This window comes from Rhinichthys klamathensis, unplaced genomic scaffold (genome assembly GCF_029890125.1).
Source record: "Rhinichthys klamathensis goyatoka isolate OS25496 unplaced genomic scaffold, OSU_Roscu_1.1 h1tg000079l_1, whole genome shotgun sequence".
NCBI lineage: Eukaryota > Metazoa > Chordata > Actinopteri > Cypriniformes > Leuciscidae > Rhinichthys > Rhinichthys klamathensis.
In genome coordinates this window covers 115,593-133,460 of record NW_026606621.1, presented here as the reverse complement: position 1 = coordinate 133,460, position 17,868 = coordinate 115,593, and the positions used below count along the sequence as shown (strand labels likewise).

Here is a 17,868-nt window from a genome sequence, read left to right as displayed (position 1 = left end):
ACGACCCGCTGTCTACGGACGCCCGCCCTGCCCTCCAAAACATCTGTCTGCTCTGCCCGAATATCATTGAAACTGAAAATGTTGACAAAGACATGCCAATCTGACCTTGGTTTGAAGTTTCACCTCAAGAGTTTTTTTTTTTTTTGCCCGTTTAAATTAAAAGTTTGGGATATTTTAGTTAACCATTTCTGACATTATCATGCTTAACACATTCTTTGTTTTGAAGGCCACTGCGAGTATAAAATGTTGTGTAAATGTAGTTTGTGTGGTTTGTGTAGCTCCAATGGTTTCTTAGTAACAAACTGGGGGAGTAGGAATATGAGAACAGATTGTTGGGGGGTCAAACATCAGAAACATAGAGAATTAAGTACTTGGCTGAAATGTACACCAGAATTCTGGAACAAATTTGGCATTTCAGGTCCTTCAAACCCATTGAAACTGTATGGTAATGAGTGGTGACACCGAGAGAAAAACACCAGCTTGTGTTTCTCTTTTCATGTGCTAACGGTTATAAAGTTTAGAGGGTGTCTCTGGATACTTGTTTTTCTTGGCCTTGGTTTTACTTTAATAACCTGCTGTTCATTTAGAATGATTCCCTAGCTTTCTGATGTTTAAACGGTCTGTGTATTTGAGTGAGAACACATTGTTGTGATTTATAACTAGTTTCTACTAAAGAGCCACCACCCTTTGTGCTCTTAAGGCCCCGATATACTCACGGCGAAGTTCTTTTTCGTTCTTCTCTTAGGGGTAAAACGAAGATCGAGATACGCATCCAGCGATATACTGTTAGCGAACATCCGACACCACCCAAATTTCTGATAGTGTCGTTTAGCTGCATGATTTCCTCTCAATAACAAGATTAACCATAGACTGTAAAAAAATATGGACGTAGTGTCCGTGACATCACCCGTAGGTTTCTGAAGAGAATTTTTTAAGCCCAAAGTGGGCGGAGCCGGCTGTCGCCATCTTGGCAGCGCGTCACCGTGTGTCACTCCCGGTTAACCAAAAATGGGCACAGTTTTCACTCTAGTAAAGTCAAGTCATGTTTATTTACATAGCACTTTATACAGTATTAAACATGAAAAACAGTGTCAGTGTCTCGTTTCATCAGGAGTACAACTTCATTTCCGAAAACAAACTCCAAGTGGACTTCGTTTTGGCCTGATTTTGTTCGAAATGGCATCACAGCAGTTCGTTCTTCAATTTCGCTTGAAGTATATCAGGGCCTTTACAGTATGTATGGGGCAGTAAAATCACTGCAGGAAAAACTGGAAAAAAAATCAAGTTCTTACAGTAGACATCCTCAACAAAACTATATCTAGTCAATGGGACTGTTATTGTACAGCAAATCATGCTTCCTCCATGATGTCCAATGGAAGGTTTTCCTCCAACTGTTGTCAATACTATTTGAACTGAGGCTTCAGCCATTATATATATTTAGCTCATTTTCCAGCAATAAATCACCTGCATTTATATGGATATACAAATAAAATAAATCTAGATCGGGGCAGATTTACATTAGAATGATGTCACCAACACACAATGTCTGACTGTAATTTTAAAACATGTTGTCTGATAACTGTCCTGCCTGGATTTATACATTGTAGTGAACAAGAAATGACCTGGTACACCCAATGTCCAAATATCTTGTGATATTCCCATACTACTGTTACACCAGGTCAAATGCACTGCATGTCATCCAGAAATCACTAGATCTAAACATCATTAAAGCTTAATGGAAAGTTTTTGAGTTCCCACCAACTTCATTTTGCATAGAAAGAGAAAAAAAAATATGTTCCTTGTGGTGTTCCCTTATTCCTAGAATTACACCACGATGAAATCAAGTGATTTTGGTGTTAACCAAAAACCACCAGACCTAAACATCATTGAAACGTATTGGAATGTTCTGGATTTCACAGTGTGATGGGGTTTTACCTTCTTGCAAAAAACTAGAAGCTTTTTTTTCCCACATGTGGTGTTCACTTATTCTTAAAGTTACCAGGGTGAAGTCATATACATGAGAAATCCAGTGGATTTCGTAAATACATCTCATTTTTAAGAAGTTAATTTATTTTTTTCTTCAGAGATTGAGCTCCAGATGGCTGAAAGAAAAATTAAAACTAATAAAATCTTATGCCTCGTCCAACACATCCTTGTGTTTATAGATGAATACTATAAGATATATATTTGGATTGTTTGTGTCGGTAACTTCTTCTAATGAGGCATCACTCGCCATGTGTTGAGGGAAACAGATGTGTGCAAACAGGAGCCTCCACGGCTTCTCACTATCAATCAGTCGGATTCATGGAAAACCTCTCTTTCTCTTTATTTGTTCTGCTTTTCTTTGTTCATGATCTGAGATCAAAGTTTGTCTGTGCTTTATATCCACAGAAGAGATAATGTAGCACACTATCTGATACAGAGAGGTATACCTGCGAATCATCTGTTAGCAGAAACGGTACTCGTAGAAGCTGTGCTCTTTCAGCACCTGGTTTTCTATGTAGGTCTTTCTCAGCATCTGGTAGATATTATGAGTGTAATGACTGGTAGTTTTGTTCAAAGTCCTTCTCAATCTACAGTCCTGCACGACAGCTTAGGTCATAGAAAACTAAACCATGAACACATTTTGTTCTTATAAAGGGCTTTTATTGTTTTAGGTTTAGAGGAACATTCGTCTGTTTGTCTTTATTTCATGGCTGTGGTGTGTTCTGCTGGCAATAAGACTTTAAAAGAGTGTCGACAAATACATGTGGATCAGCGGCCTCTCTATGATGTCATTGTTCTATCTATCAGTGGCCTCTCTATGATGTCATTGTTCTATCTATCTATCTATCTATCTATCTATCTATCTATCTATCTATCTATCTATCTATATCCATCTATCTATCTATCTATCTATCTATCTATCTATCTATCTATCTATATCCATCTATCTATCTATCTATCTATCTATCTATCTATCTATCTATCTATCTATCTATCTATCTATCTATCTGTCTGTCTGTCTGTCTGTCTGTCTGTCTATATAGCTGTCTATCTATCTATCTATCTATCTATATATCTATCTATATATCTATCTGTCTGTCTATCTATCTATCTATCTATCTATCTATCTATCTGTCTGTCTGTCTGTCTGTCTGTCTGTCTGTCTATCTATATAGCTGTCTATCTATCTATCTATCTATCTATATATCTATCTGTCTGTCTATCTATCTATCTAACTATCTATCTATCTATCTATCTCTCTATCTATCTATCTATCTATCTATCTATCTATCTATCTATCTATCTATCTATCTATCTATATATATATATATATATATATATATATATATATATATATCTGTCTGTCTATCCTTGTTACTTTATAAACAATTAATTCAGTTAATTTTCAGGAAATATAGTCATACTCCATCAGTGTCATTAACACTTTTTAAAACTTATTTTTGCAGAATGCTTGAGGATGACCTGAAAATCAGCAGCGATGAAGAGGACAATGAACAGGTAAATAAGAGTCAGATATGCAGCAATGGACCATGACATAATATTATTTGTGCTTGATTGACAGTCTCACCACGAGCAAACGCCGGATTATCACAATATAGTGAGCTTTCTTACGTGTCATTAGAGTGGAAGCAATTGTGTGGTCACATCACATGTAATGATATACATGTCTTTTCTATATACAAACGTGAATATATACAAACGTGAATATCAATCGAACCATTGCAAATAATCACAGTCGACCCTTATACAGGTCATTTGAAAAATGTATTTCTTACGTCTGCCTGAATAGCCAGAATCAGAAACTATCAAGCAACATACCTGCTAGGGTCTAATGTCTCATAAATCATTTAAAAGAAGCCTGTTCTGTTTTCTCATAGGTATATACCGTGATGTACACTGTATATACATAGATATGCAAATGTGTCCAACACGTGTGACCAGCATGACATGAACTGCAGTGGAGGATAACAAACACTTTGCCCTGCAACAACACAGTCCAGTGGTTTTTGGGCATTTTACCAATTTAACTACACCATCTTTAAAGGAATATCCCAGGTTAAATAGCTCAAAAATGACAACAATCTTCTATTTGTCAAGGTCGCAATATTTAATATTATTCAATAATAGTAATTGAATACAAAACATATTTGATAATCTAATAATGACTTTTAACAACCTTTAAATAGAAATTGATAGTAGTAAATGGATATCCAAAAAAAAAAAAAAACAGCTGTTGGTGTTTTTTAGGTTTTTTTTAATGGCACAATTTGTTAGAGATCTATAATGGGGACTGAGCTGTTTGGGTCCAACAAGTGGAGCAACTTTTCATTTAACGTGTAAAATCCTGGATAATCAAATGGACCCTGGTTTATCTCCCAAATTAACTAAACCCTGAAACAAAATACACACCACAGCTCAAAATACCACTGGCAGCAACTGCTGTACACATAACACAATTTTAAGGACTATTAAAATTTTAAATTAAATAATATTTGACCTAAAAAAAACGGACCTGTTTTCACCTAAATTGAAATAAAAATGCTAATCGAGGCCTGCGAGTCCCTCAAGTAACCCACTAAAATGGTTTTATATTTAGATTTATAACAGTATAACAGTGCTTTATATCATTCAGAGTTTTTGTTTTGTGTTTTTTGTGTTTTTTGTGTTGTTTTGTTTTGTTTTGTGTTTTTGTGTTTTTTGTGTTTTTGTGTTGTTTTGTTTTGTTTTGTTTTGTTTTGTTTTGTGTTTGTTTTGTTTTGTTTTTGTTTTGTATGTTGATTTATTTAGTCATAAAATTGTATTTTATCTTTTCCGTTGAGAATTGAATTTTTAAAGTCTGACACGGCACACATTGATCATGTTTGAAATGGCAGTGTCCCTGTGTTGATTTCAACAGGCACTGTGCTTAAACCACTCGGTCACACCGGCTTTTTGAGAAAGCTAATGTGAACCGAATCACAATAGTGATTCCCACCATTTCCCTTTGTTTCTCACATACATAACCCTTAAAGCAAGTGCCCAAATACTCCTCATACTCGTGATGGAGGAGACCTGACATTCATAACAGCTCACTAGTACGTATGCATGTCCCTGGCTTACATACGCACGCCATCCCCGGCAGCAACGGCCCCCAACCATGTTGCCTAGCAACATCCATCTGCAAGGAGCCTGGAATGAGCCCACATTCCCCACTGAGAGGGAAACAGCAATAAGAGGGCCTGTGACAGATGATCTGAGTTGTTTCATCTAATACACTGTGAAGATCACTGGCTCCCTCCCTGAATGATAAATGGACTGTACACAGATCAATGGGCGCAGCATTAAACCCAAAACCTGCGTCGCTGCCTCTGCGGCTGCCCAGGTAGTGCTGTGTTCATCTGTAGTGCTGGATATCTCAATATATCCCCATTTACCTTGAGAGGTTTGATTCTGAAAGTAGCGCTTAGCACTCTACGATGCATTCACAACAGCCGAAGGAGTCGCTGTGACGAACGTACAGCCCAGACCTCATAAACAGCTCGCTGTCCTAGAGCAGTGGTTTTCAAACTTTTTCAAGAGGGACCCTTTTTTTTTTTTTTTTTTTTTAGGCGACCCATAGGCTTGTGCGCAGAATTTTTTTCTTTAACCTTTCTTTAAGCACTTTTTTTAACCACTTTACTTTTGATGATGCACGTGCACTTGCTGATCCTTGACGCGATTGCAACGCAAAGTCGATTCTGAAATAATTTGATCAAGCTATAGGCCTACATACAGGACTTTTAACCAATAAATAGCTTATCATTTGCTGAATGCTTAAAAAGTACAAATACACAAAACATATTCCACAACAAACTCTTTAAATGTAATATTAATTATATACAGAACAGAACAAGAATAAAAAAATAACAACTAAACAAGCCAAAACGAAATAATTTAAAGGGAAAGTAAAAAGGGGCATTATGCTCACGTAGCCTAACTCTCTCATTAGAATCAAAATATTTTAACATTCGCGATGTATTTGATGGTAAACTATTCTTTATTATAGGCGTTGTAGCAACTTCACTCACGTTGCAATATCGACAGGAAAAAAAATCATCCTTTTCACATGCGCAAAAATGTGCTTGGAAACATCACGGTTGAGCGGTGCTTACGCTGAATGGTACGAATTGAATATTTAAACAGAGCAGTGTGATTTTTATATTAGGTTGACTATTTTATTGTCATATTTTTATTTCGGCTATAATGAACAGGCTGCGATGTCAAGCCTGGAATGGTGTGTGTGTGTGTGTGTGTGTGTGTGTGTGTGTGTGTGTGTGTGTGTGTGTGTGTGTGTGTGTGTGTGTGTGTGTGTGTGTGCGTGTGTATGTGTGTGTGTGTGTGTGTGTGTGTGTGAGGCGCGGCACTGGGAACAAAAAATATACTCCGTCGTTCATACAGGACATCATTCAAACTGCAAAGTGTTTATTTATACTTGTGTACACTCGACACAACATTGTTAAAACACAACATTGTGGTTTTGTCAAACTGTAATCTCTTGTCAAACTTAACTGTCACCCAACCAAAATCACACACAATTTAAAAGCAAACTTATTTATAATTCAAATGAGAATAGGGCTGTCAACGAATATTCTTAATTCGAATAGGCCTATATATTCGAATAGTTTTACAAAACAGAATTTCGAATGTGAAAATTAATATTTGAATGTGGAAAAACACGCCCGCGGTATCAGAGGCGCGGCTGTCTGCTTTGCGAGTGGGCGCTGCCTGAGGGATCAGGGACAGGTCACAAGAGTCGCACTGGCACAGCTGAAAGTTTTTTATTTCTTATTCTTATTTATTGCATGAATAAGGTAGGTTAGATACAGCAGTTCCATGCATCGCAGGCTTCACTGGTTTGATTATTTACCGTTTCATGTCAAGGAAAAGTTCCATGTTTACCACAGCACAGCTCGCTCGGGGCGTTCAGTGTCGGTTCTTTAAAACTTCAATTAATGTTAATAATATTTGTTTCAATCACTGAATGAAGCCTGCTATATTTGGGACAAGAGTCGCGACCTTAAATTGCTTGCACAAAACTCTTGATCAGCACTCAACATTTGTTTATCGTTGTTGTTGTTCATTTAAACCGTTATGGGCAGAGAGCGTGAGGTGAGGGAGAGAGAGAGAGAAAGAGTGCCTAGCGAGAGTGAGGTCTGCGGTCTTGGCCATTAGTTGATTTAGGCTACTTGTTTTTGTGTAGGTAATACGTTGTCAAATATGTTTAAACTTAAATAAACTACCTAAACAAGTAGTTATGTCTCTTTGTATTAATTTGACCTGTTATTGACGTAATGCGCGTCATTGACAAAATGCACAACCAGATGTTCGAATAGTTCGAATATAGCCTATGTGTTTTTTTAGAGGGATTTTTTAGAACGTAATTTTTGAGTAGCCCTAGGAAGGAACGACGAGTGTTAGTGTGTTGTTGCCGATGGAGCGAACGTGTGTGTGTTGCGGGTGGAGCGAACGAGTGCGTGTTTTGTGTATATTAATGAGAAGGGCCTGCTTATTCTGCATAATCTGGTCCCAAGCCGGTTCGCAGGACGAGAGGGCAACACGCATGTCAGGAGAAGCATTCAGTTTGTTTCGTTGTTTCAAAGCTATTATTATTAATATTAATTTAATTAGAAAACGGAATTTTTTTTTTAAATCACTGGCGACCCATTTTTTAATTCTCGCGACCCACCCGAGGGTCGCGACCCAGGGTTTGAAAACCACTGTCCTAGAGGAACATGTGCAGATTAACTCGGGGAATTAATCTCATTGAGTGAAGAGATTGTTTTACAATTGTCCTCAATCAAATGAAATCGTAATTCATAATCAAAACTTAATTTTCTTAACACTTTTACCAGAAATCTACTGGACATTAATTTGTCTTAACAGTTGTGCCAGAGTAAACTCAACAAGTTTAGATTCAATAACAAAAACATAATTCACTAGCAGCAAATACTATGGAAATAAAATGTTTTTTTTTTATCTTTGTTTTTCATTTTGTTTCCTTTTCTTTTTTGTTTCATGTTTTGTCTTTTGTTTTGTTTCTTGTTTTGCTTTGTGTTTTTTTTCTTGTTTTGATTTGGGTTTTTTTTCTTGTTTTGCTTCGCGTTTATGTTTTGCTTTGTGTTTTTTCTTTTTTTCTTGTTTTGATTTGTGTTTTGTTTTATGTTTTGTTTCTTGTTTTGCTTTGTGTTTTTTTTCTTGTTTTGATTTGGGGTTTTTTTTCTTGTTTTGCTTCGTGTTTATGTTTTGCTTTGTGTTTTTTTCTTGTTTTGATTTGTGTTTTGTTTTATGTTTTGTTTCGTTTTAATGTTTTTGGGAGGTGGGGGAACCATTACTGTACTATGGTATTTATTAATTGTATAATAGAAAATGGTAAAGAGCCTGTCAAGAACATGCCTAAGTAAAGTGAAGCTTATTCTAGTTTTAAAAAGCTTTCCTTATTGTAGTGATCATAATCACATTAAAATTGCAATTGTTAAAATTGAAAAATTAAAAAACAACAAATGGAAACATTTGGACATCCATTACAATCTTAAGGTTAGTCTTTAAGGCCTAAAGTCTTTTAAGACTTTAAGACTTTTTATATTGTGGTGAAATGTGTCCTGTATGTTTTCATTCATTTTTGTCCTCAAGCATGAGATTTGTCCATACTTTATATGCTCTTCTATTTCATCTTATATTGGGTTGTCAGAAGTACTATAATGGTTTATTGACTATTTTTGTTTTACAACTACTTAGAAAGCCCTATGAAAGACTATAGTTACATAAGAGCAACTTGTAAAGCTAAACACTAGCGCGAACTCAAGAGATCACAGGAATTTACAAATGCTCTGCTTGAATAGAATCTCCATCTTAGAAAATCAATATAAATTTCCCCCTGCAAACACTCAACATTGTGACCCATCTATTTTGCTGTGTTTGGATGTCTTCTGCTCTCTCTCTCTCTCTCTCTCTCTCTCTCTCTCTCTCTCTCTCTCTCTCTCTCTCTCTCTCTCTCTCTTTCTCTCAATCTCTCTCTCTCTCTCTCTCTCTCTCTCTCTCTCTCTCTCTCTCTCTCTCTCTCTCTCTCTCTCTCTCTCTCTTTCTCTCAATCTCTCTCTCTCTCTCTCTCTCTCTCTCTCTCTCTCTCTCTCTCTCTCTCTCTCTCTCTCTCTCTCCTCTCTCTCTCTCTCTCTCTCTCTCTCTCTCTCCACATGGTATCGACCTTTAACCTGATGGGCTGTTGTCTTATTCACAGGCCGCTGAGAAGCCCAAGCCCAGGAGCGCTCCTCTCAAGTAAGTGACTAATCAAGTCCAATTCATTTGTTATTCTACGCTGCTGCTGGTCTGGCTGTTGGGTAAAACATAGGTTATTTGTAGAGACGGAGCTCAGGAAGTAATCGCTTGCATAAAGCACTGTGGATGCTGATGTGTATGACATAACACCTTTCATCATTCTGTAAAGGATCTATCTATCTATCTATCTATCTATCTATCTATCTATCTATCCAATACATATTCACATGACTTTTTTTTCTATTTTTATATCGATTTCAGGTTAATATATACAGGTGAAACTCGAAAAATTAGAATTTTGTGCAAAAGTTCATTTATTTCAGTAATTCAACTTAAAAGTTGAAACTAATAGACTCATTACATGCAAAGTGAGAAATTTCCAGCCTTTATTTGTTATATTTTTGATGATTATGGATTACAGCTTATGAAAACCCCAAATTCAAGGCTTTCATAGATGTAAGCCATAATCATCAAAATTATAACAAATAAAGGCTTGAAATATCTCACTTTGCATGTAATGAGTCTATATAATATATTAGTTTCACTTTTTAAGTTGAATTACCAAAATAAATGCACTTTTGCACGATATTCCAATTTTTTCGAGTTTCACCTGTAATACATTTTTTAGTTTATCTTTTACATTATCTTAAATCTGACAATTTTATCACTGTACTTTGTTTTTATTTGCTCAGAAATGTCACATTATGTACGTTTATTATAGTTTGAGGAGGCCGTTTCATACTGGATTTCATATGATGCTGTATACATGCTCAATTGTTGGTTTCCAAAAGCCCAATACTGTTCATAATGTAGATCTTCTAATTAGTCCCATTCCCATCTCCTCCCGGGATCACATCCGTCCACTAGCTTTACTCAAGGACGAGCTTTTCTGGCGTTTTCTGGAAGCGTTTCTGGTGCGCTGCCGTTCCCACTGTAGTGTGTGTGGGAGAGAGCCAAAGGCTCCGTGCCCCAGGTGAGGGGCCGAGGTTTGTCCCAGCTGCAGTTAGTGAGGTGAGAGCCGCGCTGAAGGAAACAAGAGGAGGGGATTGTGTGTGGTGGTTTAGCATGGTTACAGTAATAGTGGTTTAGAGCACTGAATGAATTTGTTCAGGAAATGAGACAAGAAGCCAACACTGAAAAAAATATACTTCTAGGATTTACTTGATAAAATCCTCGTAACAATTTGCACATTTAACACATTTTAAGTAATTTTACTGCTACTGCTTTGTACAACTTACCTGTTATTATCAAGTAAAACCTACTTACTATTGAACTTATCATTCATTTGACATTTAATTGACGCTTAACATTTAATTAATTAAATATTACTTAATATTAAAATAGCAATGCATCATATATTACTTAATTATAGTTTAATTATTTAATTTCACGTAGAATTAAGTAACATCTACTTAACTAAGTTAAGTCAATTTAACAAAATTAACTTTTTACTCAAACAATATAACTGAATTAAACCACACTTTTAAAGTGTATGCTTTACTTGGAAACATCTAAGTAAATAATACTATAGATATTGTTTAGATTCCATACTGTATCTATATAATAGAAGTAACATGACACAGAGACCTACTTGGTGCACAATACACAATGATGGTAACAAGTTTATGTTATGTTAAAATGAATCCAGATGTCACAAAATGGCCCGTTACCAAACCTACCAACAAAAGCAATGATAAAACAGTGTAAATACAGCTGGAAAACAGTGAAAAATTAACCTTATTAATGATGTATGCCCCAGTGCATGATAGGAACACCAGTATTAGAAAAGTTGAGTGGGTTTTACTTAATTTTATATCGTTGATATTTAAGCTTTAATTTCTACAAGCTTGAATTGATTACAAATATAGGATTTACTCTGTTTTTTTATTATTATTCTTACCTGAACTAACTTTGTCATGTACAAATTACATTAGATTTTTCTGTAGCATTTACTTCACCACAGTATCATTTTTAACAGTGAAGTATGTATTTGCTGCTTATTGTATGTATTATATATTTCAACATTGATAATAATAAGAAATGTTTCTTAAGTATCAAATCAGCAAATTAGAATGATTTCTGAAGGATCACATGACACTGAAGACTGGAGTAATGATGCTGAAAGTTCAGCTTTGCCATCACAGGAATAAAATCAATTTGAATGGAAAACATTCTCCTAAAGATCGCTGGAATAGGACTAGCGTTGGAAGAGCTTGTTGGACTGTAATTATCTTGGAACTGAGACATTTTGTGAGACGTCTGCCAGGGCTTGTGATGTTCATGTAGTTTTGCCCCAATTCTAGCAGCCACAGTCCTAACAATGGAATATGCCCATTAAAACATAGCCTAGAGTTCAGCCCTGGGCTCCATACTGCAGCAAACTGCCTGCATGAGCGCCTGCCTTTCACACGCTCCCTCGAGCTGGGAACGCCTGGAAGCAAGAGCTAATCCAGAAGCAAGATCTCTGTGGTTCCAATCTGAGCTAAAAAATAAATAAAATAAAACAGATCTACTGTGGAAATTACTGGTCATTCTAGACTATGTGTAATTATTTTCTCAGGCCACATCTCACTCTAGGAATAACATGCGAGTCTTTCCCACTGGAGTTGCTTGTTGACAGTCACTCCTTGCCATTGTTATGTCATCATAAGTGGTACGCGACACGACACAAGTGTTATAAAAAACCAAGTCTGCTTCGACATGACACTTTCAGCGTGAAACATGCTTTCAAATATTTGACACAATAACGTGAACGCCTGCATGGCTGTGTAATTTGGCATTTGCCTCTTAAGCTCTGTTGAACTGTTGCAGAGTTTGAAAAGTAAAACGGCCCACTTTATATTAAGAGTTTTTAACTACTACTATGTGTCATGAACTGCTCAGAGACGCAAAGGTTGAGGGTCCAAATGCAGAAGTTTATTAAAGGGTAATCAAAAGACGTAATCAATAAAACAGGCAGAGGTCAAAACACAGGCAAACAGTCCAGACAATAACAAAGTCTACGGCAGAGGCAAAACAGAAATCCAAAGGAACCGGGCAGAAAGTCAAAAGTGAACATGAGAAACCAAAGACAGAGTGCAGAAATGCAGTGCTGACACATACAAGACTTCGCAATGAGTGACTGAATAAACAGGGCTTATATAGGCAGAGTTAACTAGGCTAATGGGAAACAGGTGACAGTAATCAGAAACATAATGAGCCTGAGCAAAGGTTTATGGGAAATGTAGTTCATGAGGAAATGACAATAATCTCTGGTGGCTATCAAGGGCACTCCAGCATGGTGATCGTGACACTATAACATTACAATTAATCATTTGATACAGTGCACTTTTTATGTACAGACGTTTTTTTTAACATTGTACTTATATTATTAAGATTACCTGCATGTAATTACATCTGTAACTAATTTCTGTAATTACAGCTATAATTACACTAATTACTATTGTACTTATTTTTTGATGTAAGTACATAATAGTGAAAGACACCTTATATAAAGTGTGACCGAAAAAACATTTTGTAGTTCACATGAAAACTAAATACACCCTATTTACTTATAAATGCGTGGTCATTGCACATAGTTTTAAAGCAGTGTTATTTATATGCGCTATTGTTGTGTTTCGTAATATTTTGAATTAGGTTTTATTTTTATTTATTCAGTTTTAATTTTAATTATAAAGGTTTAGTAACTTTGTGTTTTGCTCATTTTAATTAATTTTATATATTGTATTATTTATATTATCATTTTTTTATATAACTATTTTATTTAAGTTAGTTTGCAACGTTTCTTTTTTCATTCACAAGGTTTTTTTACAAGTGCTTTATTTCTATTACCAACATTTTACCTATTTTAGTTAATGAAGAATCCAAAAAAATACATTTATGTCCCGATCTTATCATGGGTTCCACATTATTTTTGTTTTATATATAACATCTAATATTTAGATTTTCTTTAATAATTTATTTTAGATACCAAAAACAAATTTTTACTATAGTTTTAGGTAGCAACACTGTCTGATTTCTAAAACAAATGAGTTGCTGTGATGCTGTAATACTTCTCTCCAAAGCTAATATCAAAGCTGGTTAAATGAGATTGAGCTACACAATGCAGGCAGTGTGTTATTATCTGTGGTGTATCGCTCTGTGTTTGTGAGAATATTCCCTGTGCAACTTAATACCACCTTGCCTTTGATAAACTTACTGGCCTGAAATGCCTCTGAATGCCTTTTAAAAATAGTAACCCAGCTCAATAACTGTCAGTTTGATTTAGGAGGCTCACTTGAGGAGTTTGCTTCTTTGTTACTTGTATTTGGTCGTATTCGCTGTTTATCCGATGTTTAGTCTGCTACTGTAGACACACTTTGATCAGAATCTCATTTTCCAGCAATTATTTTCCTCACCTTTCATTTGGAGAATCCTCCAGTCTCCTCCACTTAGTCTCACTCGTTTCTTTCCACCTTTTTTTGCGCTGGTGGCACAGCTTATCAGATGTTTTGAGTCTGTATAAGGCTACAGTTATCTAAAGGTCTTGTTTTTCCCTGGAGCCGAAGCCTGTTGTTAGCCTCTGTGCTGGAGATCTGACCTCTCAAACACAGCCACGCTGTTCACCCGACGACTCCTGTCTGTTTGGACAGCTCTCATTCCCCTCGCAGGTCGAAGCGTTCCAGAAGCCGGTCCTCATAGCAGCGGCGAGAGACAGGCGGATTTCATACTACTCCTGCCTGGGACTTATGAGCTTGGCTGTCAAACAACTTCGTAAATCTTGATGTTAACAACAGGAAAACAACGGCTTGCTATTTGAGCAATTTAAAAATAAAGGCGCAGTGGCTGATTTTTATGGTCTTTTTGCCTCCTAAGTGTTATTTTAATATTATTTGTATACTATTACAGTATTTTATTCATATTTTTAATTAGCTTTTAGTTTTATATAGTCCATTTTTATTTTAAATTTAGTGAAAATGTTAGTAAATTTGTGTATAATTTTAGTAATTTTAGTACTTACACTGTAAAAATATATTGTTGGTTTAACTTTAAAAAGTAAGTAACCTGGTTGCCTTAAAATTTTAAGTTTATTGAAATTAAAGAATGTAGTTAATACAATGAAGGAGATTGGTTTAATCAACAGAAACTCAAAATGTTATGTTATCTGAACCACATAAATTATCTAAGTTGATTTGACAAAAGAAAAAATGTTGTGATGATAAATCATGATTTTTTTTTTTTTTTTTTTTACAGAACTTAAAATAACTTAAACATATTTATTTTACTTAGTACATTTCTCAGTTTTTAAATATTTTATTTTTCATCTAATATTTATTTTATTTTTATTTTAACTTTATTTCAATTACCGTAAACAATTTTGGTAACACTTCATTTTACAGTGTCCTTGTTACACATGTTACATGTAGTTATAGTAATAAATTATGCATAATTACATGCAACTAACCCTAAAACACACCATAACCCCAACCCTTCAGTAAGTACATGATGTAAGTTAATGTGACTCGGTACTTAAATGTATAATTAAAGTGTAACAAGGACACTTTATTACAAAGTGTAACCCAATTTTGAATTGTTTTAGTTAAAAATAGCAACATTGTTTCTTTTTTTTATTATAAAATCAAAGGGGAAATAGATATATAGATAGACGATACAAAAATATATAAAGGGCTCCCAGTCAAATTAAATTTTAACTGGATTAATTTGTTGGTTAATCTCAGTATATTTTCAGCATTGAGTGCCGTATTTTTAAGACATACAGCAAAGATAAACAGCTTACTAAAAATAAATCATGAATTAATCAATAACAAGCTTTATTTTATTTTTTTTACATTTTTTAATTACCTGCATTTACATGGGTGACTGCATGGATTTTTTGTATCGTTACTTTTAAATTATTAAAAATAAACAAATAGTGTGAAATTGTAAATTGACAGCCCTAACAACAAAATTATTCATATATGTGACCCGTGCTGGCAAAATGAGCAAATTTTCAAAAAATGAATTAATGTTATTTTAATTTATTATTTTCAAACTATTAACCCCTTAAGGCATTTTTAGGCATTTTAAAAATGGATAGTTGACTGTAAATTATGATAAGATTGGCAACATTTACAGCTGTGACCGCACGTCACTTGCATTCTACATGAATTGATTACATTTAATCACATTGCGCCTGACAAGTTCATCCTTATCTTGGCTAGTTTGGGACACGTCCTACTCTGTATTTGCACATTCCTCCATGTTTCATTGTGACTTTCTCCTGTAATAATCATACAGTATACATCATTCCCACTGTCAACCTCACAAATATCTACTGCGGTATTAATAGTACAGCAAAGTTGTTACCAGTTGACACATTTCACCTCCATCACATACCCTCACAAGAGCACCACTGCTCAATAATTTTAGTGCATTTGTGCTAACCATTAGGCCACAGTTCTAACATAATGTGAGATTTTACCAAATCATATTTTGCATGAAGTGATTTAGAGACAGGAAAGCGCTACTTCCAGTAAAACACCATCTGCCATTCCTCATAATGTTGTGTTGACAGGGTACATGAAGTGAAGTTTAAATGTCATACATATCTGACAACTAGTTTTTAAATCAGTAGCTCGCACAGTGATATAATGTCAGTCAAACTGCTTATTAAGTCGTGTTGCAGTGGAGCGACTTGTTTCTCGAAACACCATCTGGATGCTTTGAACGTGCCAGAAACATCAACATTCATTTTGCGCGTACGATTGCAGGCAAATGGTGATTGGCTTTTGCGTTTCGGTCTTATTATTGAAAACACATCTACAAAACCAAGGTCCTGGCTTCAACATTACACCTCTATTGATTGGTTCATCTTGCATTACATTTGTATTGCATCTCTTGAAGGCCAAAAACAGGCGGTCACGCTTTCAAATCGCACACTATTAGAGCTCTGAAAATTCACACACGCGTACACACGCCAATTCAGACGGCTTGAAAGTAAATGTTATGAAGGTTGGAGGGGGAAAATATGCGTATTGAGTTTACCTCCACAGACGAGTCTTGGCTGATAGCAATCTCTGAGAGCAGCCAAGCAGCAAATACATCAGGCGCTTCTCCGGCCGGCAGAAAAAGAGAGGCAGATGGAGACGGAGAAAAAAAAGAATGCCCCCCCTCCCCACCACCACTCCCTTCCCTCTATTTTCTCCTCTATCATTATTCATGTCTCCTCGGCTCACTGTGCGATGTATCATATCAGCTGCCGTATCGCCATCATCAGGGCTCGTTCCAAACAATATGTTTTAATGCCTTACCACAAAAAACGGCCCCGTATTTCAAGAGGTCGCAGTCTAGTGTGTACATTATAGAGAACAGGTACTGATAAGCACACAGCAAAATGGCATGAAGGCTGTTCCAAAATGTATGATTATGCTACGATACCTTTTTTGAGTTTTTATTTGAAAATTTCGGGAATTTCGAAGTCCCACCGTAATCAATAATTGCATCCCTTAAAACCTCATCTTTGATCACCAAAATAACATATTTAAAAAAAAATTCATATACCTTAAAATAGCTTGAATGTGACTCTACACCCTTGCCTCATTTAGTATACGTGGCTCTATGAATAAGCAAATTAGCCCCGCCTCCACTCACTCACACCAGTTCAGAGATCCACTCGTTGATGATCACACGTCGACCTGATTGGTTACAAGGTAGTTTGTGACGTCTGAAACACCAGCGATTTCAAACCGCGTTTTTGAGACTGTCTTTGGTTCACTGCAGTTTTAAGGAGAAAATACTCAGCAATGGTGTTGACTTATGAATTTGCACATGGTTTGTCTTAAAGCATATTAAAAACACCACATAGACATATAAACAACATTAAAACCTTGATTTTTCACCACAGAGGGACTTTAAAGCAGCATCACATATACACTATCATTAAAATGTTAAGGTTTTTGAAAGAATCTCTTATGCTCACCAATGTTGCATTTGTTTAATCAAATATACAGTAAAAAAAAAACAGTAATATCGTTTATTATGGTTGCAGTTTGCTGCTCAAGAAACATTTCTTTTTATTATAAATCTTGATAACAGTTGTCGAGACTCACACCTGCAAGTAAATGTGGTTGTCAATCCTAAAAACGGATAGGGTGAGCATATGTGAAAGCAGTTTTACACTTAAAGGGATACTCCACCCAAAAATGAAAATCCTGTCATAATTTACTCACCCTCAAGTTGTTGCAGACCTGTATGAGTTTCTTTCATCTGATGAACACAAAGGAAGATATTTTGAAGAACGATTGGCACCATTGACTTCCATAGTATTTTTTTTTTCTACTATGGAAGTCAATGGTGCCAAACAACTGTTTGGTTCCAATCGTTCTTCAAAATATCTTCCTTTATGTTCATCGGAAGAAAGAAACTCATACAGGTTTGCAACAACTTGAGGGTGAGTAAATGATGACAGGATTTTCATTTTTGGGTGGAGTATCCCTTTTAGGTAACCCACTCGGAATATATCTGTTTTGTAGCTCTAGATGAATAATATGAGTTGTTGAAAAAACGCCCGGTAATTCCCACGTAACCTTTTAG

At 35.7% G+C, this 17,868-nt stretch overlaps 1 protein-coding gene across 1 annotated transcript in view; it reads left to right on the top strand.

Moving 5' to 3' along the window:
- aff2 (AF4/FMR2 family, member 2) overlaps positions 1 to 17,868 on the top strand; it is a 251,479-nt gene that overhangs the window by 173,552 nt on the left and 60,059 nt on the right. The window contains exons 8-9 of the mRNA XM_056251211.1: positions 3,453 to 3,504; positions 9,260 to 9,297. Of these exons, the coding sequence (XP_056107186.1) occupies positions 3,453 to 3,504; positions 9,260 to 9,297 (90 nt within the window). The remainder of the gene's footprint in view (positions 1 to 3,452; positions 3,505 to 9,259; positions 9,298 to 17,868) is intronic.